At 36.4% G+C, this 27,611-nt stretch overlaps 1 protein-coding gene across 1 annotated transcript; it reads right to left on the minus strand.

Moving 5' to 3' along the window:
• LOC101851406 (glycerol-3-phosphate acyltransferase 3-like) lies at positions 1-26,856 on the minus strand. Its single transcript, XM_005098063.3, has 15 exons — positions 26,600-26,856; positions 21,727-21,889; positions 19,415-19,542; positions 18,506-18,548; positions 17,986-18,040; positions 17,445-17,510; positions 16,580-16,654; positions 15,918-16,007; positions 14,034-14,124; positions 12,924-13,039; positions 12,485-12,540; positions 12,016-12,101; positions 10,645-10,773; positions 9,183-9,262; positions 1-7,733 (listed from the first exon to the last, which is right to left on the minus strand). The coding sequence occupies exons 1-15, from the start codon at positions 26,741-26,743 to the stop codon at positions 7,646-7,648; spliced, it is 1,410 nt and encodes a 469-aa protein (XP_005098120.1). The 5' UTR covers positions 26,744-26,856; the 3' UTR covers positions 1-7,645.
• Positions 26,857-27,611: the final 755 nt, after the last annotated feature.

Here is a 27,611-nt window from a genome sequence, read left to right on the forward strand (position 1 = left end):
TTTTTTTATAGTAGAGGGTTTTACAGCGCTAGCAACTGCATAAGGTCATATGAGCGCCAAGGGGTTGGTGTCAACAGAGAAGTCTTTACAACATGAAATTTGGAGTGTAAGTGCACCATACAATTCCAAATAAAATTACGCTAGTTTTTTGTAATTAAAAAGAACAAATATTTCAAAGACTTTAACTTTGCTATTTCGACTATTTTTGTCATTCGCTAATTTGCAAGTCTTCTAAAAAAAAGTAATAAAATTATTTATATATTTACAATTTCAAGAGTCATTTTCTGAAGATTTATATGCAGATCACAAATATGTAATTAGTTCATAGATAGCGTGGATGGTTTTAAGTTTTTAGCTTTTGAAAATGGTCCTTTAGAGAGCCTGATTTCACTCTAATTTGCCTTTTCTGAGATTATGTAACTGATAACGATTCCCAAAACTAAATATTTTTAATCCTTGAATGGAATACGTTGAGAAAATGAGAAAAAAAACAAGTAAAAATCACTTAATTGCAGATTTTGTTGTTAGAAGTAGAGTGTGACCGCCTAAAAAAAAACCCAGCACGCTAACCTTCCCATCAGTTAGTACATAGACTTAGATATCTGCCAACAACTTAATGGAAAAAACAATGCTGAATAATTTAGAAAATTGTCAGTCTCTTTGAAACAGCCTGAACAAAAGACTGAATCAGTAGTACATAAAACTGAAGCTTTCACAATATGAACATTCTTTGAGTGAGTTGGGGAAGCTGAACTTTCCACAAGTATGACTGAACACAGAACCTTAAAAATATGAGAACACAGAAGAATGATCAATAATATAGAATTGACCAGATTTTTAAACAAAATTTCCGCCACAGCTTTGCCTTTCCCTTCCCCAAATCAATGAATCTATCTGAAGAAACATTCTATTTATGGCCATACAACTCCCTCATTAAAAATATTGACTACCCAAACGTAAGCCCCAAGAAGAGGCAATGAATTTATATTTCACATTTTTTGCTCTTTTTTTAAAAGCAACTCCACAACTTTTCTTCACCAACATTTCTAAAAGAATGAGTGTTTTTGCCTTCAAAGTCATAATTCCAACCATGCTGATACAAAAAGGAAAAAAAAAAAGTTGTTAAATTAGAGTTGACAGCATGTCCACTCACTTACAGCAGCAGTTTGCTCACTATGTAAAAGGTCAGCACCAAGTTGTGGAGCTTCATAACATATTTCAACAATTGATTGTTGATGAATAAAAAAAATACATACTTTTCTTACTCATATTATATCAATATACACTGTGTGAAAAGATAATTGAGTTTAAAATATTGTTACGAGCCTATGATATGCAACAGTGAGGGGAAATTTTGCTTTTAATGAATACAACTCATTACTGGAAACATGCAGAAGAACAAAATAGAGGCAACATTGTATTTAAAAACTAAAAGTAGTGTTATTTTTAATTTACTCCAGCCAGTAAAATAGCATAGCGACATATAAGTACTCTATTCTGATTCTATTCACTCTTTTCCAATACTTTTATTTTTATACTCATCCATTCTCTTGAGCAAGAACACAACAAAAAATCACTCAAGTGTAACCATATGACTGACAAATGCAACTAGCACAATTTATCTTACATATCATGAACACATAGACAAACATCTAAAGACACGAAAAAAGTATGTGGACTCAATGACTGCATTCATTCATTGGACACACAGGAAGGTAGCTTGAACTTGGCTTTTTAAGTCTCTTTATCAGATTAAAAGGGTATGAATAAACAGAACATAATTTTCCTATCATGCTCAGAGAACAAGAGGAACCAGGAGCTACATGCAGTTAAGTGCCACAACCTTTGGTAAAAGTCATTGACAACTCAAACAGCATAACTTTTTTCTCCTTTCAATTAAAGAAGTCGGAGCCCACTGGAGGAGAAAAATCATACCCAAAACTATTACACGTACTAGCAGTCTTAGTTTGTGAAAATATCACAAGATTTTTTCTTTTTTTGGGAGGGGGACAAAAATGTATGTACTTTCAGTAATCTATACTTCTTGAAACAAGTCAAAACTTCTAGTCCAGCTTATCAACCGTTTACACTACACACACTTAGTGAAACAACCACCAGCCAAAAACAAATCAGGTTACAGTGAAACATTCATTCACACAGTACATTCCTGGAAGTTTTTGAAAACAAAAGAAAAAGAAACAAAATACACAAATAGTCAATGAGCAAAATTGTTTAGGAGTAATAGGAGACATTTTTACAACGGGGTCATGGATAAAGAAAAAAATTCTTTAGTCCAGAGTTAAGGTCAAGACATGATAAGAATGTTTAATCACGGTTAAGAATTGTCACATTTTGAAGAAAAAAACATGATTCATTCAGACAAAAAGCAGGCATCCCTTTCTGCACAAGCTGCTATTAACAGAACCAACAGGTCTCACATAGCTCTTTTTCTACTTCCATTAAATATGATTTTATTGGGTGGCAACATTCAGCTACTGCTCCATAACTTATGATATCTTATAAACTTGAGTAAGGCATGATGGTCAACAGAACAAAATATTCTACAGAGTGATAGTAACTCTAGAGAAAATCCTGACATAGGCATATGCCTCATCATTAAATTACAACTGATTATAGCATTAAAACACCCCACACATGGACAGAGACTCATCTATACAGGGCTGATTCACCTTGGAGCACTACTGGCAAAAAGTTCAATTTCTTGTAATATAACCTTTGACCAAGTTGGTGATTTTTTTTATTTCCTGTAAGCAGGAAGGAATGAAATCTCTCAATACCGAGAAAATCCTGAAATATCATTGCTCCGACTTCCATGAAGTGTACTTAATCTAACAGAAATAATAACAGCCCTATTATCTTCTGTCGTGTTTCTAAATTTTGTGAAACTGTTAACAGAAACTATTTGTGAAATACTATTGTCCTAAAACAATTAAGTACAAAATGGTCACTCTGTACCATAAACAAGATCTGGGATTCATTTCCCAGTCTGAACATTGATCTGGTGCCATGGCTCCTCTTTCAAATAGCAATTAAACATAAAACAAAGACATAAATGAATTACATGCAAACTCTTAAAGATTTAAGTAATGTGAACAAAAAAAGGAAAAAAATGAGGTATCCAAAAACAGAAATTGTAGAGTGTATAACATAGGTTTTTTTTTTTTATCACATAAAAACAGTAAATGCAACAGCAGCATAGCACAAAACACAATACTGCAGCTGGAATAGCATAATCAAACAAAAGACATTCTTTTTTTAAAAAGGAGAAGAGAGTAAAATTTAAAAGGGCAGGTGTCTACAAGTAGCCTATCTCTGATTACAGTTTTTGAAGTCACTCACGGTTCTCAGCAATATAATATTTGTTACATTTACTACAATAAAGAAACACATACGAAAGAATTACTTTTGCACTGTCAAAATGGAGTAAGTAGAGACATTCGTTAGCCATTATTCCAAACACAAAAACTCAGGTAAGATATGTATGCAAAAGATAGAACTTACATAACCACACTAATGGCCTTGAACATTTTGCTTATCGTTTCTTTATCACAGCTCATACTGTAATTGTCGGTGATTACTATAGTCAGATGAAAGGCCCTGCTGAAAGCCACATTGTCATCAATTTCACCAGCCTATTCCACGTCCTAAAGTCAATACATGTATCTGGGGTTGGCAGTAAATATGTCTATTTTTTGCAAGCAGCTGAATTATGTCAAACCAAAAGCCCAGGTAAACATTTGAGAAACATCAAACAGTATCAGCAGGAATCTGAACAGACTATGAGTTGGATATTACAAGAATGCTCAACTCGTGTGTACCCTGGATCATGTGAGTGAATTCTGACTTCACCTTCTCTTGTTTCCTTGGACAAGGCGATGCCTATGCCATTAATTTGTTTCAATACGGTCTGCATTTGTAAAAGTGTCGCAAGCATGGTCCCTCATGGATGTTTTCTATTGGGATGCATAAAAGAGAGAAATGTTCGTAATGAACATAAAAAATATTGCAGGTACCCAAGGAAGAATAAAATGCTTAATACTGGTCAATAAATTACCACTTTTTACTTTTGTGTTGATCAAATTCTAAAGCAAAGATTAAACTGCTGTCCAGTTCTGTTGTTTACCACTGATAGTAATACTTGGGGGGGAAAAAAAGTCAGAAATCTGTCAAATCAGCCAATCACACAGACACTTTCCCTGCACGATGGTAGTCCACACAAAAAAGTAAATATTGTTCTTTCAGTGCTACTTAAAATGTATTCATGTTGACTGCAGTCACCTGTTTATGTGGAGGTACTGGTTCCATACGCTGAGATATATCAAAACAAAATAATTCTGAAAATTAAGTCAGCAATTCATTATGTGAAGGTGTACTTATAGGGAGTCTGCTACATAAAGGCCAAGAACAGAAAAGGATAATAAAATTCTAACACGGGGCAAAAATCAGAAGGAGCATACTATGTAAGACTGCCCACCAATTACACATTCAAGACAAAAAACAACAAAATATAAAACGAAAATAAAAATAAAAATACAAACCACAAATCACCATACACAACACAGAAATACTGACAATAAAATGTACAACAGAGGCAGTCAGAATTGCACAAGTGGAAGCTGTTCAAATGCACCTCTCCTGGGTGTTCCAGATTGCTCTCATGGGTGTTCTTGATTGAAAAGAAATTCATTGACAGTAAACTCATTGCCTCAGAATAATGAAAGCTCATTTCTTCAAGCCGAGAGGCACAGAAAAAACGCTACCATGAAACTGTTCAACATTCTGTTAAAAGACATACACCCAGTCCTCGACCTGAATCCCAAGACAAAGTTGGAAATCATATTTTTCACTTGTTTTCCTTCAAAAAAGAAAAGTTTGCAAGATTAATCAATACTGTCTCAAAGAAGGTCAATGCCACAAAAGAATCCAGATATCAGAAGACATCATTAGCATTATAAAAGTTAACAAACACTTGATCATGCTACATAGACCAATTCTCACTTCCATCATATACACAGCATGTATCCTGTACAGTGTAAGAGAAGTCATAACTAAAATTCATGGAAACTTTAAAAGAGACATAGAGACATAACATATTTTTTAAATAATTACCCCCCCCCCCCCAAATTTTACACAATATGAGCAAAAGGTGTGGGCATCTTTCTGTTTACAATACAGCTTTGTTTTTATACAAGTAATTCTTGTTGAAGTGATTAATGATTATTTTCTGAGAAAACATGTCTCATTTTCGACTCTTTTTCATAAACTGTTCAATTTTCAGCAGAAAGAAAAATGAGAAGAAAAAGGTGGTCATACAATTTAAAAACTTTCACCAATCCATTTGAGAGATATAAATGTGAATTTGACAGTTCACATGAAATACGTGAAGGCATGATGTGGAACTTGTATTGTGAAAGGAGCATGGATGTGGTATGATGGGAGTCTGCACAACCATTTGGAAGTCCAATGACAGATCTAGACATGTAAATGCTCTAAGCCAAACATGCACGCTCAAAGTAATGACACACAGATTGGATGATCATTACAATAAATGAGCCCCAAACACTTAACTGTAGTGGACTGATTTGCCTGCAAAAATAAGTGAATGTTGCTTCATTTATTTTATACACAGAATTCAAATTTGCTTTCCAATGCCAACTAAGTTAAAATTAAAATATTGAAATGAATCCTACATGTAGCTTTAGAGAACGTTTTGTCACTGAACCACATACATTTGATCAAAGGGAAGAAACAGCATCCACCATGCTGAAAGGCTTTAGAAATATAAAACAGTTTTCCATTTTTATGACATTCAACATCCTACTGCACTATCTATGTACTCACTAAAACATCACCATTAATGCTTTAAACTGCGTGCTGTTAGCACCTAGGAAGAAAATAAAAACAAAAACTTAATTTTAAAGACATTATGAAGTAGCTATTACATACATTTACAATTTTAAAAAACGTCAGCAGACTTTCTTTGAAGGTGAGTAGCCTGTCTGCCATTGGTTGAAGTTATTTGTTGAGTAGCCTGTCTCCCATTGGTTAACTTGCCAAGATAAGGGAAGGGTCTTGAATATTTGATAAACGGATAACCTGTCATCCTTTCAGTATAATGTAGCACACTAAATAAAGTCCAGCGTTTTGGACTAGACAAAAGGCCTTTTTCATTATTTGCAATTCAAGACAATGTATAAGTTGCCTTACATTTAGACCCCATGCCAATGAAAAATTACAAAAGTAATTGAAGGAAAGTCAGAACTCACATTCTCTCATTCTGAAAAATCAGCTCTATTAGTTTAGCCTGGTCATACATGACTATCAAAGCATGATCATGTATTGATCAGAGATAATATAATCTTTTTGTTTCGGAGACACATGATGTATACAAAGCACACACAAAAAAATTGTGTGGCAGCGTGGCGTAATCAGGGGCTCGTCAAAATAATGAAAGTGAAGAAACTGGCATTTTCCCCAGTTTTGGGAATATTTGTCGAATTTTGTTTCTCGGCTCAACACCTTTCATGGCCATTAAAGAACACATTTCTGTGTGAATTTTACTGAAAAATGTTGATTAAAGGCATAAAAGGTGTAAATCTTCAGTCTCCAGGGATTCTCAAGCTAAGGAAATAGCTCAACTTTGGCGGCCATTTTCTCGTTAACTTTACCTCTGAAACCAGGTGACCCCCATCTCCTTCAGTCTACAATACCTTGACTTGCATCACAGATAATGGATATTTTTTTAATTACAAGAAAGGCATATGGACTGGCTTTAAGATGATACCAATAACTCCATAAGACTCTAAATTGACGAGTGCCTGATTCCACCACGCCGTGACATAATTACACTCTACATCATGATAATGCCCTTTGAAACCTGTCTACACAAAAAACCTTCAGGACTGTAACATTAACACCACAAGACTATGTCCTCAAAACAGTTGCAACACAACTGTAGCAACATAATGTGTCATGCCTTGAAACCTCAAAAAGGAGAAAACCCGGTCTACAAAGTCAACAAAGACGAGATTTGAAATAAATATGAAGTGCCCATTGCTTTATCAAGCTTTGAAAGACGTTTTCTTTAACAGTAAGTGGGAAAACTTACAGGACAGAAAGCCATTTTGCACAAATTAGAAAAAATCCGTTGACAACCAAATTGCTGTTAAAAACACATTTCCAATGATATTTCAGCTATTCACTACAAAAATTAAAGTATATATATATCTTCATATTGATTCCAAGTACACCACAAAAAAATTAGAAGAAAAAATTCTTAACAACATGAAACCATTAGCTACCTTTTCTTTCAGTCGCATCTTGTCCAAATTCCACAACAGAAGATAAATTTACAACTCAATAGCCAACAACTTTTCAGAAAACTTAACACCCCAACACAAACTTGATGACCGCAGTCAAACCAAATGACAGTATACCAGGCAAAATATTGTTCTAGTCTTTACAATGAAATCAGGCATACCAGAAGTACTGGTATTGTAAAAGACAAAATTGAAAGGCAAGCAATGCGTATGATTCAAATAAGAATCTAGTTGAGTTAGCAGGCAAGGTGTATGTGAAAGTACTGGTGAAGACATTTACTTCAATGGACACTGATGAATCGTGATCAGTCCACTTTGAGAATTTTGCTGTATTGTTCTTGAGGAACCTCTTTCATGGAGTCCTTTACAGTTGCTCGTTTCAATCCACCATCCCTGAAGTAAAAAGTGACAATTTTAGTCTGGGTTGAAAACAAAGAAGCATAGTAATAAACAAAGCATTCACATACTCCTCTAAAATTACTTTTAAGACCAAAGGTAGGGCCCATTTACATTAATTAATCTTTAAGTGGTTGAGAACTCATGATTAACAGACATATATTTTTTTGTCACTGTTTTTCCTTCTTTCCAATTGTGAATTAAAACCATAATTTTTTTAATCTTTAAAAAAAAAAAAAAAATTTTTTTAAGCAAACATTGACCTGGCTTACCAAATAAAACTAACTTGGTAATAGAAAAAGGATTTAACACTTTCCATCCACATGGCTCATATAGGGAAAACCCATTACATCCACGTCCCCCCAGAGCCAATGGCCAAGGACATGCAAGGTAAAGTGGCGTCAAAGATCGTACATAACAAGATAGTTCACTCAGCCCAAAAAGTGTCAGCGGAAGTCCGCACATTGGTTCAGACGGCACTGCAGTCTTTGTTTTGAAGCTCTTTTTTGTTTCTCCACAATAAAAATAGGAATAGCACAGTTTGTTAGTTTCATTTTATTGTTTTTCACACAAGTAGGGTAACTGTTCGCAAAGTCCGCACTTTTTTGAAGAGGGCGCCACCAAATTTTGAGGACACTTTTTTAATAGGCTCAAAGAGAGGAGTGAACTATCTTATTATTCATGATCTTTGGTAGCGTACATCACAAAAATCTGATCATCACTTGAAATAAGAACAAGAATGTAATCAAATTTTCAGAAAATGTTCAGAAGTGTACAGAAGATACTTTTACCTATATTTGTGTCAATGTGGTCATGTGACTTTGGTGACCATTAAAAAAAAAAAATATTGTGCTAGAAATTGTTGAAAATTTCATTTTCACGATACAAATGATAGAAGAACGAAGGCAAAAAAAGACCAGAAAAGAGTGTCACATGGTCAGAGTAAATATATGGTATCCAAAGCACAGGTGGAAAATTTTATGGGGTACAGATACTAGACATGAGATAATGAGAGGGAGTGGGGGAGGGGGGAGAGCGGATTTCTGTGATAATGAAACTCTGACAGTCTTGAAGATACAGTCTGGCACACAGATTGGGACATCGGCATGGATATCTTTTCATTATGTATGAAGTTCGCTATGTAGGAATTTCGGAGAAAACAAAGTTGGACAAGTAGATCAAAAGTTACCTTGAATAATGCCCTCTAATTCATATAAATAACAATAAGCGTGTTGGGTACATAGTCATTTAGATTCTCAGAGAAGTTGTGTAGTGTGTAATTTCTTTTGAAACGGGAGCACTAATGCCGTGTAGCATACATACTTTCACGAAACTGCAGCAGAGGACCTGTGCGCCACTAATTGAACCAGTCAATAGAATCAAGCATCCACATGGATAATTTTTTTTAACAACAACTATTTTTACAAACCTCAAAAATACACTCACCAATCTAGATCTACCAAACCCCCTTGTCGAGCAATTTCTGACTTGACACGATTTGCAAATGCAACTGCATCTTCATTTTCCTAAAGAAAAAGAAATTTTTCACAAAGTTCATCATTTCACAAAAAGGCAAAACTTTAGCATACTTTGAAAGAGCAATCCTAAGTATTTCTATTGTTGCTGCAAGTGTAGGGGAAGCTGAATTTGCTACAAGACATAAAGGGGCATTTCAAATGTAGAGCATATGGTTTCCTTGTGAGAGCTTGGAATAGGGGTAGTGGCAGGAAGAAGGCATAGATAATATCAAAGTATTTTTTAAAAAATTGTATCTGGGCACAGGCATTCATTTCCACTATAAGGCCAGTCCCAGAGTGGCTCAGTACGTCTGACCTGTAGCTCGCCTAGCTCGCACCGAGCAAACGAACGTATACATTATCATGTGCATGAGCAGTGTCGCTGTGTGATCTGTCTGTTGTCAGCTGCACGACGCGTCAGACGTGCTATTCAACAGTGTTGTAAAACATGTCTGACAAGTCTTGTACGCAGCCTCGCTTCGTGTTTATTTTTGACTGAAATTCTTCACAGATCATAAAAATCAGCAAGAAGTAAGTATTATTAGGTGCTTTACTATTAGATATCGATGCTAGCATCAACACTTGACCACAAAATCCCAAGAAATGCACTTTATCCTACATTAAAATTTCGAATCGAGAGGTTGACCTAGTCTTAACTGTTTGTTTACATTTGTAGGCCAGTGTACTTCTAACCTAGTGCGGCTGTGCTGACACGCAGAGGGTGCTCACTCAGACACATAAGGCAACGCACAGTCCGGCTGTGTTGACACGCAGACGGCGCGCGCTTGGCGAGCTATAGGTCAGACCTACAGAGCCACTCTGGGACCGGCCTAAGAGGGTTGCACATCTTGCTGCAGTATAGAGGGTCTACCTGTTTCTCTCCTTCTCGTCATTACAAATATTGAAGTTTCATACAAATTTTGTAAATCTGATAACAAGCCTTCCATATCTCTGAATACAATTTTTCCTATAAGTTAGGCCAATGCGACTAACTACATATAACTTACGGAAGTGTCATGTAAAAGTAACTGAAACACTCAGCCAAACATAAGGGTCCAGTAAAAGTAATAGAAACACTCAGCCTATGTATGGATCCATAAACATGAATATATTTTTTAAAAGGGGAGGAATTAAATATCTAATATGACAAATTTCTAAAAACAAGGTCTAAACATACAATGCAGCAAACAGTACATCTTGCTTAACATTTTTCTGTGAATCTCTTTTCACTTACTTACAATACTCACACACACACACAACGTGTCCACATAAACACTGCATACACAATCACTTCCTCTCACTGATACACACAAACACTGCCCTACGAACACACATGTCTCTCTCTCTCTCTCATCCACCACTACACACATACATATATATATGACTATTACCAGTCTAGTCATGGGTGGAAGGTACCAGACATCACAAACCAATGCCCAACTGGACATGATTCCCAGTAGATGCTGTGTGAATGATTCTTTGCTGCTGTTCCAGAAAGCATCACCAAACTGAGGATCATACTGAGGGGAAAGAAAAAGACATAAAACAAGTTTTTTATAGGGAAAATACTTTCACATTCCTAACACATGGAACCCTTTATTTGGAGAACTTGGGATATTGTTGCTGGCAGTTCTAAGGTCAATTTTTTCAGAGAAGTACTTACCATCACAATCTCCTAGATATGGTGAGAGAGTGAGGTAAAGATAGCACACAACACAACTTCGATTCATTTTTAATGCCCTAAAGAATAATTCATGGTGCATTTTCTATCTTGCTACCTAATTTTACACTGTTTTAACATGTAGCCGCATTGCATAGGATCTTTAAATGTTGGGCTCCAGCAACAAGCTATTTTAAAAGCTGAGATGGCTGTAATTCCCTGCCTATTCATGACAATTTTTCTTTTAATGAAAATATTAACAGTTTCCCGACATAACGCAACGCCACTTTCGATGCTTGGCCAAAACTAGTACCATAGTATCTTGAAAGGTGAGGCATATTCTAGAGTCAACCTTTTTTTTCATAAAACCTGTTTTTACCTCATCAAAGAACTGCAGAAAGTTGCGCTCTTTTTACAAAACGCGACAAAACCGGTATAGCTTTTTTTGACAAACCGTGACATATCCTCTGCATGCCAAACAAGTTCTTTCCTCAAGTCACGTGACTTGGCTTGTGGTCGATGAAAGTTTGTTGGCAGTTCTTTCCCTCCCTTATAGTATCAAAGCGGATATGTCGCGTTGGGTCAAAAATGTGTGGAGATCTCATCAATCTAAAGGATGAGGATCTAAAATAAATTTCATCAATTAGCAAATATCAGCTAAGCCTTACATCAAGTTTATTCTAAAACAAAAGTTGCTGAAGATTATCCAGTAAATGGGTGAAGAATAGAAATCTTCCATTTTCTCAAAACCGACAAAATGGATATGTCGCATTTTGTCGCCAAACTGTTCATATATACATGCATGAAAAGAATTAAAATTATTATGAAAATGAAGCAGTTAGCAACCAATTGAGATATCTCCTAGACACTCAAATAAGCCTATTCTATTGCGATAACACAAGTATAACATAGCATGCACATGGCGCTGAACACAGCCACTGCTGAATTGATCAAAATATCAAAACACTTGAAGGGAAGCCAAGGAAAGGAAACAGATCTAAATATCACCCTGGAGAGATAGAAGGACCATATTGAGCTTTCAGAGAGGCATGGACAAGACAGACAGAAAACATGGAGGTTTAGATAAATAAAATATACCAACCTTGATAGCAACTGGGTATATCGTCTCAGTCACTTCAAAACTACCCTTTTTAAACATCATCACAGATGTATTGTTAATGCAGGTACCTGAAAATCAGATGTGTTGGTTTTAATTTGTAAACTTTGTGAAGCATATTATTTTCTCACAGGCACTGGTGATGGAGAACCTACCAAAAGGCATTACAAGGAAGGCAAATTTGTTATAACATTGGAATAAATGCTATCGACACATACAGTCTTTTGCTCCTTTGGAGTGGGGGTGGGGAGTTTAGCCAACTTGTGTGGTTGAAGAGGAATACGTAAGTTATCAATGGCAAAATTACAAATAATTATTTTGACTTGGGAGCAATAACTGTTTTATACTAACTCACTTAAGGAGAAAATAGAAAACGAAAAAACATGTACTCATAAAAACACAGTTTGTTGTAATCATATATCAGTAATTTCTACATTTTATTTGACAATCTTACCTTCTGGGAAAATCAGAATAGGCATCTTTGATGGATTCTCAATATGTGCTCTCAATCTGTGAAATAAACCAAAACAAATATTAAACATATGCACCTAGTATATGCCCTCTCAGAAGTGGTCATTGATAACATCTGCGAGAATTTTTTTTTTTAAACCAGATCTAAGAACAATTAACGTAGGTCAGTGAAAGAACTCCCCCCCCCCCCAAAAAAAAAAACCCAACAACAACAACCAAACTTGCACTGTACCTGGGGGAAAAACATATGTGCGTTACTCACTTTGATGTATATGCCTTACAGACTTTGGAAGATGAATAAATGAATTATGGATGAGCGAGCAATTCTTGCAAATACATCGACACACACAAAAAAGTTTTTAAAAAAAGAAAAAAAAAGAAGAACCAAGGTGCAGATTTAGTTTGCCTAGGCTGTTGAGTACCTCCTGGCCACTATACTTCTGTCTTTAGTCTCTGAGCGCTCAAACCAGATGTGAGATGTAGCTCGAGACAAAGCCCTCTGCAAAAATCCCAGGAAACCATTGTGTGCCTGACCAATCTGTAAAACACCAAAGGACAGTATGATACATAATTTTTCAACATGAATATGCATATCCATTTAACGGGAGGAGCTACCCTTGAGGACCATTTTCTATGTTTACTGCCCGAGATCAAAATCTAAGTACACATATTAAGTAGAAATAGTAAAATCTCTTGATATGCAATTTTATTTTGGCATAGCTACAGCGGTTGCTATGGAAACGGCCGTCATCTTGAAAATAATGAATTTCAAATCCCTAAGGCTTTCTTATTTACTGACTAAATTTGACCAAACTCAGTGAGAGTATACCTGAACCAGACCCTATCAGAATAACAGCAAGTTTTTTTCAATAACTGAAAAAGACAAGAAAATATGAGAATTTTCCTTTAAGTATAAAAAATGTTTTCTAAATTTAGGTTGCGTAATCGCTTGCCAATGGAAAAGTGTTATTTTTTTCCGCAAATATATCTCTATTACATTGATGTTTCCTGAAAGTTTCACGTCAAAACAATGAAAACTAAGGAAGGAGTAGGGAAAAAACTGCAAATTAATTACATTTTGTGAAAAACGACAATAATTGTGAAAATTCACTATATTAATCTAATCCATCCTAATGTTTTCAAAGGCAATTTACCAGGAGAATAAAGACTTTCTCAATTGTATCCATGCTATTTTTAGACAAAAAACTGATTGATCTTCAAAAATCAGCCAAGATCAAATTTGCATAACCAGACCCAAAATCTGCAAAATCAAGGGTCGCTCCTCCCCTTAAACAGTAGTAATGCCCTTACATGTAAATAAACATAACAATGAAACATGTGACAGTTTATAAAACTTACATTAGCATCCTTGTCTAGTCATAAAAGTTCAGTGGTTACAAAAAATAATCTACAAAATTAGAGCACATCCTTTATTTCCATAAAGTATGGTGAAATGATTGACACTGCATTCTTTCTAAAACAGGACGCTGGTCTATAACAAAACAGAAAAATATAATTCCACACAAACTTACCATAGCATAGCAGTTGTCATGAGAGAGCATGAAAACATCCACGATTGAAGTGTGATTGGCCACTACAATACCATTCTTTGCCATGTTCTCCCTGGCAACGAAAGATAAAATGAGAGAGTAAAGCATTTGAAAGAAATTTTCAACTCTTGAGGGGAGTTTTTTTTCCCCCAGTGTGAGATCAGAGACCATCTCAGTGCAAACAAACCTGGTTTTTGATAGGACATCAAAGAAACCCCCATCTTTGCAGGTCATAAATATTCAGAATAAAACAGACAGAAATCATAGATGAAATGGAAGAAAGGTACACAACTATTGAACCCCTACCTAACAAACACATACAGAGCACCATTTAAAAGGTATAAATCATCTCATGATAGAAAAACAAATAATATGGGACAAAAGAAATGCTGATAATAAAATATTAATTTATGCACTATGCTTTAGTTAAATGTTACCATAAAAGCTTCTAATGACCTCAATTCCCATCCCCCCACAACACCCCCCCCCCACACCTTTTCTTTGTTGTTGCTGCAGCCAAAATCCGTTTACCTTCATTAAGGACTTAGGGGGTTCAATATTAATATTACTTTTTTCCCCTCAACAAAAAGTGGAGTAAAGGTTGTTAAAACAATGTAATATGCATTTAATTTTAAAAAGAATGTTCAGAAGTAGCACGGGTGGGTATAACCACTGGTTGTCAAAGTAAAGCAAAAACAGTGGGAATATCACATTTTTAAAGTTTGGAGTAGAAGTAAAGGGGTCTCCAGCTCATAGCATATACCTCGGGTAACAATTAAAAAAAAAAAAGGCTCTTATATGAACATGTCATTAATCGAATTTTGAAAGGGAATAATCTATAGCAAGTACTATGGCAACTTTCACTGACTGATGTCAACCACCTTACATCTGATCTCCTGCAGCGGGCTGCTTCATTCCGTGATGTTTTCCTATGTTGAGCAATTACCGACAACGACCATTATGATGATAGCACAGCCCACTCTCTTGCACTGTCAACCAACCACGCAGTTTGGTCTCACACCTTGTCCCATATATATTTTTCTCCCTGGCAAAGCCACAATTTCAGGTAATAAAGGAAAGTATGTGGTGTTCCCTTGGCTTCCATCAGTTCCATGCGAAATGAGTCATCTTATGACTGATTTATTTTTGACACAAGCGCAGAAAGGATAGTGCCAGTAGACAGAGTTGTCGATGTGGAACAAGCACTTACTTACTACCCGTTACGCCATCTGGCATTTAGGGAAGCAACAAAAGATCTCCAGCTCTGTCTGTTTTGGGCCATCTTGGTCAGCGCCCCCCATGAATGATTCCAGAACTTCATTTCAGACTCTACTGTGCGTCTCCAGGTCACTTTGGGACATGCACTTACATTATATTTTTTAAAGTTTGCTTCAGCACGGCCAGCAAGCTTCAGGGCAAATTGTGTTTTTATCCCATGTGCTATTGGCTGAAGACCACTGTTCAATGAAAAGCTTAATATCTTTTTCCATTTGCAGTACTTCCAATTCTATCACAAACTATAAAAGGGGATAGGGAAACCAAACTTTTATTCATTTTTTCTGTGGATGCTTCAAAGTTGGTACATACAAAAAAACCTAAACACTGACATTTTGTATTTAGTCTGTTTTATCAAAAAATCATTTCATAAAGAAACATTTTTACGAACACGGCCTACAATCAATCTAACTGTACCATATATATAATCAATGTTGTACCCAATTGAAAGGTTTAGGTTCTTAAATAATCCTTTTTTACAACATAATTGACAAATAAGAAAACAAATTCCACATGTGGACACTAAACTTGCTTACACACATTATATGTACAAAGAAACTAATTTTCAGCTAGACATGAGGAGTCACCAACCTGTTATGAAATGTAATCACAGCAGAAAACGATCTGCACAAAATCCTGAAGCACACCATGTTGGCATAATAACATAGTTGTCTCTTGATGCTGCCAAAAGTGATGAGGTAGAAATGTAAGGGGTAGGAACAAGGAGAGGAAATGGGGGGAGGGGTGTGTGAAATTCTCATGTTATTCTGAGACAGCAACCGGAAACCAAAAGAATTGAGAACACTGTCAATGTGTGACCCACTATATAAGAAGTGCCTTTTCATTTTGCAAGTAATTGCACTCACCACGATTCTATACCTTGAGTATTCTTTAATTTTCGAAAGGGACATAAAAGCAATGTGAACATTATTTGCACAGTCTCTCCTGTTTACTTTTCCCCTATGGGCAACAACAGAAACATTTGAAATATTAAAAAACACTTTACGATTTTTCTGTAATATCCAACGCTCAACATACAACCTCTATAGACCAGCGCATAAAGATGCTCAACTGTCCAATTTTACCTAAAATGAGTAGCATGTATTATTTCAATACAAGCTTTACAACAAATTCTATTTAGATAAAACTATTTTAAAAAAACAACAACCCAAAAACAAGGCAACTCTTTATTCTTTATATTTTATAAACTGAATTTCAAATGAAAGGTCACAAAACGATGATGCTATACATACCTTCCTTCTTTCAGGAAGCCAATAAAAGCGGTAGCAAAGAACATGTAGGTGAACCCAATGAAGAATATTGTCAATCTGCGGTAAAAAGAAAAATACAGCAAGTCATGAATTTAAAAAATCAGCAACATGAAAGACAGTAGAGGTAGACAACATAAATTCAGCTGAAGATTGAAATTGTATTTCAGCTAAGGTATGAAACTAGCATCTGAAAAAACAAAACCCTGAAAAACAGCAAAAGTGAAAACAACGGCTTATAAATATTTTTAAAAAACATTTATGTCTCTAAATTTCCTTAAATCAATTTCCACACATCTTTCCATGAAAGCATGTTAAATGTCCATTGAAGAAATACTAAAATTTACGTCCACTCCAATGAGAGAAACAAAAAGTGAAAAATAAACTCATAGCCTATAACAATGTAACAGTAATTCAAAACTTACAGATCATTTTAAATTTGTTTGATTGAGGTGGGAAGAAAGTTGACATACTTGCAGTTCACACAGACACAGGAAAAAATAGCCACATTTCAAAAAGCTAAAAGAGACTGGAAAAATAGTAACATTGAAAATAATTAGACAGAACCAACCACCAGTCACCTGCAGTCAAAAAGAAGTTCACTAAAAAGAAAGTCTCGAGATCCCCCCCCGGAAAAAATGTAAAAAGTAAAAAGAAAATATCTTAAACCCATGAAAAAATAAAAAATGAGAGAAACATTTATCTGCTTTCTGGCAAAGTCTACGAATATGATGGGTCATAATTGCAAAACAAGATATCTTCAAAACAAAGAACGATAACAAATGAGTCCAGCATAAAGGGAAAAAACCCAAACCAAAAACAAAAATAAACCACTTAACAACCTGCTTACCTGAAGGGCAACAATACTGCATAGCGCACAAAGCAGCCTATGCACCACAAAGCTGTGAGGCGTACACTGGAAACATACAGGGAGAACAATAATTCTATTATCACAACACTTCAAATTCAAATAGATAAAACAGTATAACTTAGGCAAGACCTACTGCACAGAATTTTTGAATACGAATAATAATCTTGTGATTATTAATTCATACATCAAAGAGAATATTGTCTTTTTCAAAAACCTTTGAAGTGTAATATTTTTTTGGGTACATATTTATGTATTTCTGACAAAAATTTTCTTGACATGAACATGTGTCCACAAACAAAAAAATATTTCATCTTCACAGCTGTTGTTTTCTGAAAAGTATTTGTCTATTTCAAACTTAATTCACATCAAAGCACGATCATGTAAGGGCATATGAACACAGCAATAATTTAAAAATACATTAACATACATCTAAATATGTAAGGGACACAACTGTATAATCTCTGAGGTTTCCCAGATGTAAGCCTCTAGTCTAACTTTTGGTTTGTTCTGGCAAGCTTACCTCATAAACAGATGAGGTTTGTGAGTTCTCGTCAATAAGTTCCAAGATGCAAGTTCTGTAATACAAAATAAAAACTGTTGGTCAAAACTTATTTAAATAAATAAAATCATGAGACTGCTACACAGGTGAAAGAACTCAAAAGAAAAATGAAATAACAGATAAAGTAGAAAGAAATTTAGCAAGGGTGACAAACCTTACCCAATAGTGCGTTAGTTACATTAACATTGGTTTACCCTCTTTCTATTTAAAAACATATCTTCTCATCACTTCATTCTCCAAGAGTGACATAAATTTGTGCAGATTAAGGAATAGACATCAAGTAACACTAAGGAAAATATTTGTAAATATATTTTTGCTGGATTTAACATTAATTTTTGGATCAATAAATCCAACAAATTTGGAGGAATATCACTGAGAAATAACACCACATACAAACCATCTTTTGATGCAATTCTCTGTATCTTATTAATGCCTCACTAATTCAGTAAATCCAAATATTAAAGTAATTATCACAACATACCTTCAGCAGAAAAACGCTTTGTTACATCATCATCAATGATCGCCTGAAAAAAAGAATATTAATTTCATTTTGACACAGTAGTTTTCATCATTACACTAAAACCCAACAAATAAAATTCAATGTAAATACACTTAGAATTACAATTATCTATTTGCTCAGTACCTCGTTTTGAGAAATTTGACATTTAAGAAATTTGAGTTTCACAAAATGTCGAGCTTCTTCAAAAGCAGATTACGACTCCAAATAGTTTTACGATTTTTATAGAGCAGATAGAACAAGTGGTTTCTGATTTCATGGTCTTAGTAACTGAAAACAGCCAAAAATATCAGACAATTTTTATTCTGAGGTAGTGAATAGTCAAAAATTAAACAAAAAAACAACAACCAACAACAACAACAAAAAAGACTTTTCTCATCATTACCCATCTTAAAATGGCATGTACAAGAACACAACATTATGGGAACTGAATAATCTCCATCAGTTTGTGAAAGACCAGGACAGACCAAACTGTTTGTTCAACAATAAGCAGAAAAAATTAATTTTCTCACAAAGAAAAAGACCCTGCAGAAAGTTGAGAGAGATTGCCAGATTTGTTTTATGTCCTGAAAGGAAAAGATCTGATATCCACTGAGACCATTGAAAAGTATGTATAGCAGAGACAGTCAAAAGACATTTTTATTCAGTCAATGATGTAAATAAATAACAGGGTTGAGATTTAAAGGTGCCATCAAATAAGCATTACACATTTAAAAGAATATGCAAATCACACCGGTAACTATAAGGTGGTGGGTATGTAACCTTGTATGGAACCATTCATGAAATGGATAGGGAGACTCTCCAGAGCAAGTGCTAATACACTTTGGACACAATTATCCGACACTACACTTGCCTCTGAAAGAATACACTTACCTCCACACCGCACTTTGAGAAGTACATAATATCAGACAGTTCAAATTCCTTCTTAAAAGGTTCCCACTCAGGTTTTTGCAATCCTTTGAATGCAGTCAAAGAAAAATCCTTATCAATCACCCGGACCTCTGTGAAAAGAGAGTGAAAAAACCCCCCCATCATTATGCCTTTGCATTCACTTAAAAATCAATACTAATCGCTATCCATATTCTTAAATCTCCCTTTCCTTGATCAGAGGAATACAAGGCAAGAAAAGGTCAGTAGCCTCATACTTTGGTTCCAACAAACTGTAAAAAGGTTCTCTAACCGTAGCAACATTCCAAAGGATCTTTTCAATTAAGCTAAGAGGTAAAAAAATCTTAAGACGCTTAACAGTCAAAATTTAAAAGCGTACCATTGTATTCCAAGAACCAGGGGGAAATAAATGAACTGTTACAGAGTAAATGAGAGATGACCACTCGATCATAAAACTAAACATTACCTGCCCAACTTTGATTCGAAGGACTTCATAACATTTGACATACATACAGAGGGTTACAGCTATAACAGGACTGACGGGACATCTCTATTATAGCCAAATCTTGTTATGAGCAAGGATCAACCTAACATACACTCTAATTATTAACAAAAAATGGAATAGCTTTTACTGTATACCCACTGCCAATTTGTCAGTTATATTATAATATTATTTCTTTTGTATTTATATATCAGTGATACTTTTTGTTTCTCATCTTTATCTTTCCTTTCCTAGTATCTCAGTAGTTTCATGGAGGTTGACTAGACATCATTTGGGATGCATGAGTACCAAATAAATTATAATATAATAATTGCATTTATTTAGCACATACTAAGTTCTACAGATTAGGCTCTGTGCATTTTACAACTATTTGTATTTTTCCACAGTTGGGGCAAGAGGAACACACATAGATCTCCGGTAGTAAGATCTAGTGCCCTGTGCTCACTTTTCATTCAATCATTTATTCTGTTACAAGTCTCGCCACCCTACAGGAAGATAATGAGACAATGTTGTGCCTGACCAAGGTCAGTTAGTCACTGATTGATTGGAAAATCTGCACCAACAAGAAAGTACATCCAGCTTTCCCCTTCCCTCCCCTGCACCAGGGTATAACACATAATAAAACGTGCAATATCTACACAATCAGCTATAGCCTGCTTTGGTGCTTTGGGTCATGTAGGTGCAATTCACCATGTATGATGTTGATTTGCTTCATTTACTTTTTCTGCTTTCTTGTCAATTTGTTTTAGGATCTTATCAATGGCTGGACCACTGTTATAGCCAAGCATGCCTATCCTAATGATGCTACAAGAGAATTTTTTACTATACATGATAAGAGATTGGACTCATCAATGGAATTTATTATAAGCCTGTTTAGACTATACAGCAAAAATTCTGTCATTACCAAAACTGTAACTGTAATAAATAAGTGGGACCCAATGTAAAAGCAAAATAATAACATACGAAACGATTTCTGAATAATGATAACACATTTATTACTTTTTTTGGTAAGTGTTTACCAGCGCTCGCAACTGCATATATAAGGTCATATGAGTGCGCGGGACACACATAACATTTTCAGTTGGTAAAAAATTTTGAATTTTGCCCGGGCAGCGGCTTATCGATTTTAGACAACCAAGGGATCTTTTAAGTGCTCAACTTGCACACGGGCCCTCCGAGATTTTTCGCCCTTGTCCTAGAAGGCTAGGTGTAGATCTTTCCTACCAGAAGATCAGGGGTGAGGCTGAAAGACAGCAGTAAGAAGGAGCAAAGGAGTAGCAGTAGAAAGGCTGCAGAAAGAGTCAGGAGCCCAGAGGAGGGGGCAAAGGAGGTGAGGGGGTGGGGGACAGAAAGAGGAGAGGAAAGCACAGACGACAGAATATTGCTAGAGAGAAGGAAAGGATGTGAAAGGAAACAATTTTCGAGAAGAAAATTTTTCGGTTGCTACCCGGATTTGAACCCAGGACTTTTGAATGAGAGGCCAACACATAACTATTTTTTAAAAACACTAGGCCACAAGAGCTCCAATGAATACACAGGGGGGAAAAAAGCCAAAAAAACGAATTGACAAAGTTATATTTTTTAACATGAAAAATCAATATCATTTTAAAGAATTATAAAAAGTCATTGACTCTGGTCCAGTAAAAAATTTCAACAGCCAAAGCTCAACAAGAAATAAAAATTCTGTAACGAAAGGGAATTTTCTGAAGTCTAAAGACAAGCATTTGACAGTATTCTATATACAAAGTCAAACAAACAGAAGCATGCACTCTAAGTAAATGAAAGTAATCCTTACCATCATTTTCATCTGGAGAATGCCCATCTACTTTCCTTGAGAACAACTCATCGATTTGATATTCTTTTTCCTCTTTAACTGGACCCTCTTCTTCTTCCTCCTCTTCACTGTCTTCCTCTTCAACAGTACCAGGACTAGTCACCGGTACTTTCAATTTGCAAGCCTGCCACAGACAAAGAATAAAACAACGTAAAATATATTAAAACAATGACCAATTTAAAACAGTAACATGTGACAGCTTAAATAGCAGTAGACAAAGCATTTTCTGCAGAAACTATATTTAATTTTAATACTTTCTCTGTAAAGCTTATCATATATGTTCTAATAGAAACAATGACAATTTATACTCTATACAAAGTACAACCAAAGAAGCCAAGAAAATCACTTTAAAAAATACCCAAACCAAATGTTTTAGAGTTATGCCTGAGGAAACTAAAATGTTTTGGAGAAAGAGCAAGTGTCACGTCGCGGTGGAATCATGCGCTGGCATGTCAATTCTTGGGCGTGTGGAGTTATTTGTATCATCTTAAATCTTGTTCAGTTGTCTTGCGATCGAAGGAAAAAAACCCCACCCATTTATCTTGAATAGAAGTCGAGATACTTGCGATTGAAGGAGGTGGGGTCGCCTGGTTTCAGCGTTAGAACTAACTAGAGAATGGGCGCCAAAGTTTGGTTATTTCAATAGCTTGATAGTCCTTGGAAATTTAAAACTTATATTTTTGTATGTTTAATTAACGTTTTAAAGTAAAATCTACAAGTATGTTGGACAAAAGTGGTGTTGACCCAAATAACAAAAATTCGATAAAAATTGCCAAACATGGCAAAAAAATGCCAGTTTCTTCAATTCCATTAATTTGACGAGCCCCTGATTTCATTTGTAAAGAAAGCATTCTAGCTAGTACCGGACCGCTAGTTCCAGCGAAGGCGAGCTTTTATGTGTCAGATCTAAATATCTAGATCTAGACTCTTTAGTTTAAAGTTAGGCCCCATTTACATATGTACAGTTCACTGATCGATAAACTGCAGGATATCGAGACAATGGTGGGAATCCTGTCAACTTCCCGGTAAAACTGAGCGTGGAAACGAGAAATCTTCTCAATATCGAAGGGTTCTCAGTCCAGTGACCAGATATCTTGCGACGTCGCCAGATATTTTCCGGCCGGCGAACTGAAGGCCTGACGACGAGGGAACGGCTTCTTCGATGTTGCCCCAGACGGAGTTGAAAATGCATTCCAAAATTTTCCTAAATAGAGCAGTCTCCGCCTAAGATCCCGGTGCTCGGGAGCAAGGAAATGCGGGATCTTAGGTGAACCGGGATCGTAACCGACGAACCCAGGGAAGAATCTATGGTGACCCATGTTAAGGCTCACAATCTGTAAAATGGTCTCCCTCCACTCTACAATGAACTGACGTGCCCCCTTGGTGGGTTTAAGGCATATGGCGAGCAAAGAGTGGTTAACCTTGATGACCTATCATGGTGCATAGTGGCATGAGGCGTGCCATTTTCACTTATTATCCTATCATGAGTCTCAAGATCTACACTTATCCAGTTGCCCCTCCCCTTTACCTGTCGAAAATTTATAGATTTCCATCTCTGAACGAGTCCACCCCCCCCCCCCCCAACCGCCTTTGTCGTTACACACCATTACGTTGTGAACACACCAATTAAAATTCAGTCTGTCTCGCAAATTCGGGAGTAGAGACAACTGCTGCAATGGTCAGGGAAGAGTTCACGGTTCGATGTGATCCCGCCTGGAGCGAACGTGTAGGCCCTACCCACCCAGCGAGTGATGTAAGTTTAGGGGGGAGAGCTCAGGTGTGAGTGCGATGCATGGGGAAAACAAATGTGTTGGTCAGTTCACACCCTGGTGTGATCCCATCTGGGGCAAACATTGTATCACTTCATCGAGTTTTACAATGTGTGTGTGATCACATTTACGATAGTGGCTGATCTTTGACACAACGGACAGTTTATTGATCTCAACTTTTCACTCTTGGTTGATTGGCTGTGCCCGCCCGGGTTTTTGTTTCGCAAATTATGATCTGAAATGCGGGATCTTAGCCGAATGTAGACCATCAGAGCAGGATCTTAGGGGTGACTTTTGTATAGTAAAAATTCTGTTTTCCTAAAACAACGGGATCTTAAGCGAACCGGGATCGTAAGCGTTGGGATCTTAGGCGGAGACTACTGTATTGGTCAAATAAAAAAAAAAATAGCCTAATAGAAATCTAGATCTAAGCTTTTCATGAACAGCGACCCAAAATGAGCCAAAAATTACGCAGCACGCAGGGAACACAATTTAATGCCGGATTACCAAGTTAATTTTTTTGGTGTGTTTTGTCAAGGACTGACACTTTAACGATAAAAAAACCTGCACGTCGAAATGGAACTGCTCTCGTCAACTAACTTTCAGTTGTGGGTGGTTGGCGGGTGCTCTGGCGTGGTTTGCTTTTTCTTTCCTTTCAAACATTTACTGTCCTTATCTCCCCTCTGAACTGAGTCCAGCACGACGTCCCTTTCGACTTCAGACCCTTGTTCCTAAATATAGTATTTCTAGAATTTCTGAAAATTTTTTATATTTTAATGATAACAATCGAGACGTGAGCTTTAATATATCCAGTTACTAGATCTAATAATATAATAATAAATAGCATTTGTATAGCGCATATCCCCGCTCAACAGCAGGCTCTAGGCGCTTTTACACTATTACCCCAGCAGACCATAGAACACTCCGAAATATTCTCAGCTTCCCGGGAAGCATACAGTGCAAGCAGCTGATTAAGCGCTCAAACATTAACAAACTGACAAGATCTTTCGCTGTCTATCTAAACTAGCCCTCCCTGGATCATTAGTTTGAACAGAACAACTAAGTTGAGTTAACCTTGCCGGGGGAAAAGTTAATTAGGTCGACCAATGAGATTGCGCAGAGCGATATCGCACTCTTGGCTTGCTGTGGGAAGAGGTGTTGGGAAGAGGCCACGGCTGTCCATTTTGTGCGCTGTGATTAAAAAAAATAATTACAGAAAAACTATAACACACAACAAAATGAAATTAAACATGTTGAAAGACAAATGGAGGTGGAAGTAATGATGATGCTGTAGTGGTGGTGAATATAAAGTTGACTTCCGGGTCAAGCGTTTCCACCAAAAATCGGAAGTTTTTATTCAGTTTTGAAACACGATTTCGAAGTTTATGCGACATTGTTTTATCGCGAAGCCCAAATTATAGCAAAGACACCAGTCTTAGTACTTTTACACAACAAAATGTATCATTATTTTGCTCACTAAAGAAGTGTAGGACTCTTCTTTATAATATTGATACTACTGGACTCAAATTGCCAGTGCACTGAAATTGAGAAATCAATATTTTTGAGTGCTAGATCTAGGCCTAAATCTAAACATAGTCAAAATATTTTTTTCTCCCCAAAATCACTACTTTTTTGTGAATTTACTCAAAAAGTACCCCCCAAGACAGGTATAGGATTATTCCAAATGCAATTCTGAATAATTCCATATAAGATACGAGTATTTTTTTCTGTTTGGGATCCTTTTTTCAAAATTATTATAAAATTACTTTTTTTTCAATATCGGAGGTTATGATCCAAATGTACAAATATTATGGAATGTATGTAAATAACTGCTCATTTTTCAATATTTTCCTGTTCTATACACAATTATGGTTATTTTGATGTATAATTTGACTAAATCTAGATCTAGGTGCAAACATATTTTTTGAGTTTCATCTGAGATTATAAATTTTTTGTTTTCAAATTTTATCCGCAGTCAATCACAATTGTGTTGCATAATCGCCTCTTACAGGAACCAAAGTTGAAAAATACTCAAATAAACAATACAGATATATTCTACAAATCATACTGAAAATGTTGGTATATATAGATTCTATATAATATATTTATATTTATTTGAATTTATGGTCCCCAAGACCTGTGAACTGCGCACTAGTCATCATCTCATTTCGCCCTCCCGAAAAAAATTCCTCCACAAGCCGAAAATAATACGTAGCGAATGAGCTAATGAGAGTGTAGTCTTTTCACTTTTGACACAATTACACAGTCCTTGTTAGGTAGGCAATTCTAGTTCTAATTCTGGTTTTACGCAAAATCCCCCGATGACGGTTATACTATGTAACCTCCTTACACTCACGTATAACTCACTAAGAAGCTGAGTCCGAATAAATAATAAATAAAACATTTTTTTCAGACCCGAGTCCGAATAGATAAAACCCATATTCAGACTCGAGTCTGAAAAGATAAAAATTATATTCTGACTCGAGTCCGAATAGAGCTTGCCTTTTATGTTTGTTACTCTCTTGTTGTAACACTTTTCTGACCTTACAATGCAGTTGCGGGCGTCGTAAAACTTCTACTAAAACAAACCAAAAAAACTTTCAGTTCAACGATGACCAAGATCTAGAATCTCTAGCATCTGTCGGTTAAACTGTCAGTTTGTCGATGAATGAACAGCACATCATAAAAGGGGCCTAAGTGGAACTTTTCTCATCGACAAACGGTCAGTTTAACGATGACCCAGATCTAGATCTAGCGTCCATTGGTTAAACTATCAGTTTGTCGAATGAACTGTACGTGTAATACGGGGTGCCCACTACGGCACGGTACAGATGGGATCGGCCAATCACCCAACTTGGTCGCCTCAAAGGGGTGCCCACTACGGCAGGATCAGGCCGATCGCCCGACTCGATAGCCTGAAACTGAAAAAAACACGTTCGTTTTTGAGGCGACGGAGTCGGGCGATCGGCCTGCCATCCATAGTGGGCACCCCGTCCGTACTTAGATCTAGAATCTAGATTCTAGTAAGGCTAAGGGACTCTAGCTTTGGCATCAGTCTGACTTACCTCGAAAACTTTGAGCAGAATACCAACATAGGCTCTCCTGAGACCAAAACTTTGGCCAAACGTTGCTAATAAAACTGCTGCCGAAATAAGTAAAACAACAGGCACAAATATAATAGACAAAACGGCAATTAGTAACTGAGCCATGCTTAGGAAATATTTCACGCCAAGCGTTTATTGCGTAGAATTCACATCAATCAAAACGCTCCATAGAGAAGAAGACACGGGCAGGCAGGCAGATCTGATCGAGCGGATGTGTGTCAAAGGTGAAGATTAGAGTACAAAGGTGAAGGCCAGAAAGATGGCACGTTTGGTTTCGTACACGGTCAATTCGAAGAATTATCAAATTAATTACACACATTACAGGATGCGTATGACTTATTGATTGCTTTGATAGCAGAATAACTTGATCATTATTAGCTGTAGGTTCGAATACTATAGCATAGATTGTTGGTGGTAGAATAAAGAAGAGTCTGCAGGATAGCTTAATCATTAATCGGGAAAGATCGGGAGGGACCAACAAACACCAACAAAAAAACTGTAGGTTCGGCCTATCATCATTTCAGCACAAATTGTTCAAAGGGTTCTCTCATGGATGAATTAAAAGCACATGGTCGTGAACTTCGTGTTTCATCACGAACTGTCCACTAAGAGTTTCCAATGATGATCCCTTTTCCTGTTGATAACTGGGTTTTTTTCTTTCTTTTTGTATTTTGGCGGCTCTTGCCGTGCGTGGCCCTTGCGTGCTGGCCTGCGTGTTCAGTCGCCTGGAACGACTTTCTGCTGTCGTTGTGAGGATTGTTGTCTTCACTCTTGCCTGAACGGGTGGTCGGAGGGCGCCATTGGTAGTTGTCATTCTTTTCTCTCCCTCTGTTGTCTCTGTCTGTCTTGCTTTTTTCCAAGCGCAAAATGACCGCTATCATGCCAATGTGCTTCTCTTTATTCGAACAAACAAACTATGGCCTGGTTGGTTGCCTTCAGTCGAATCGAGGATTCGAGACGTATGCCCCCCCCC

This window comes from Aplysia californica, unplaced genomic scaffold (assembly GCF_000002075.1).
Source record: "Aplysia californica isolate F4 #8 unplaced genomic scaffold, AplCal3.0 scaffold00171, whole genome shotgun sequence".
NCBI lineage: Eukaryota > Metazoa > Mollusca > Gastropoda > Aplysiida > Aplysiidae > Aplysia > Aplysia californica.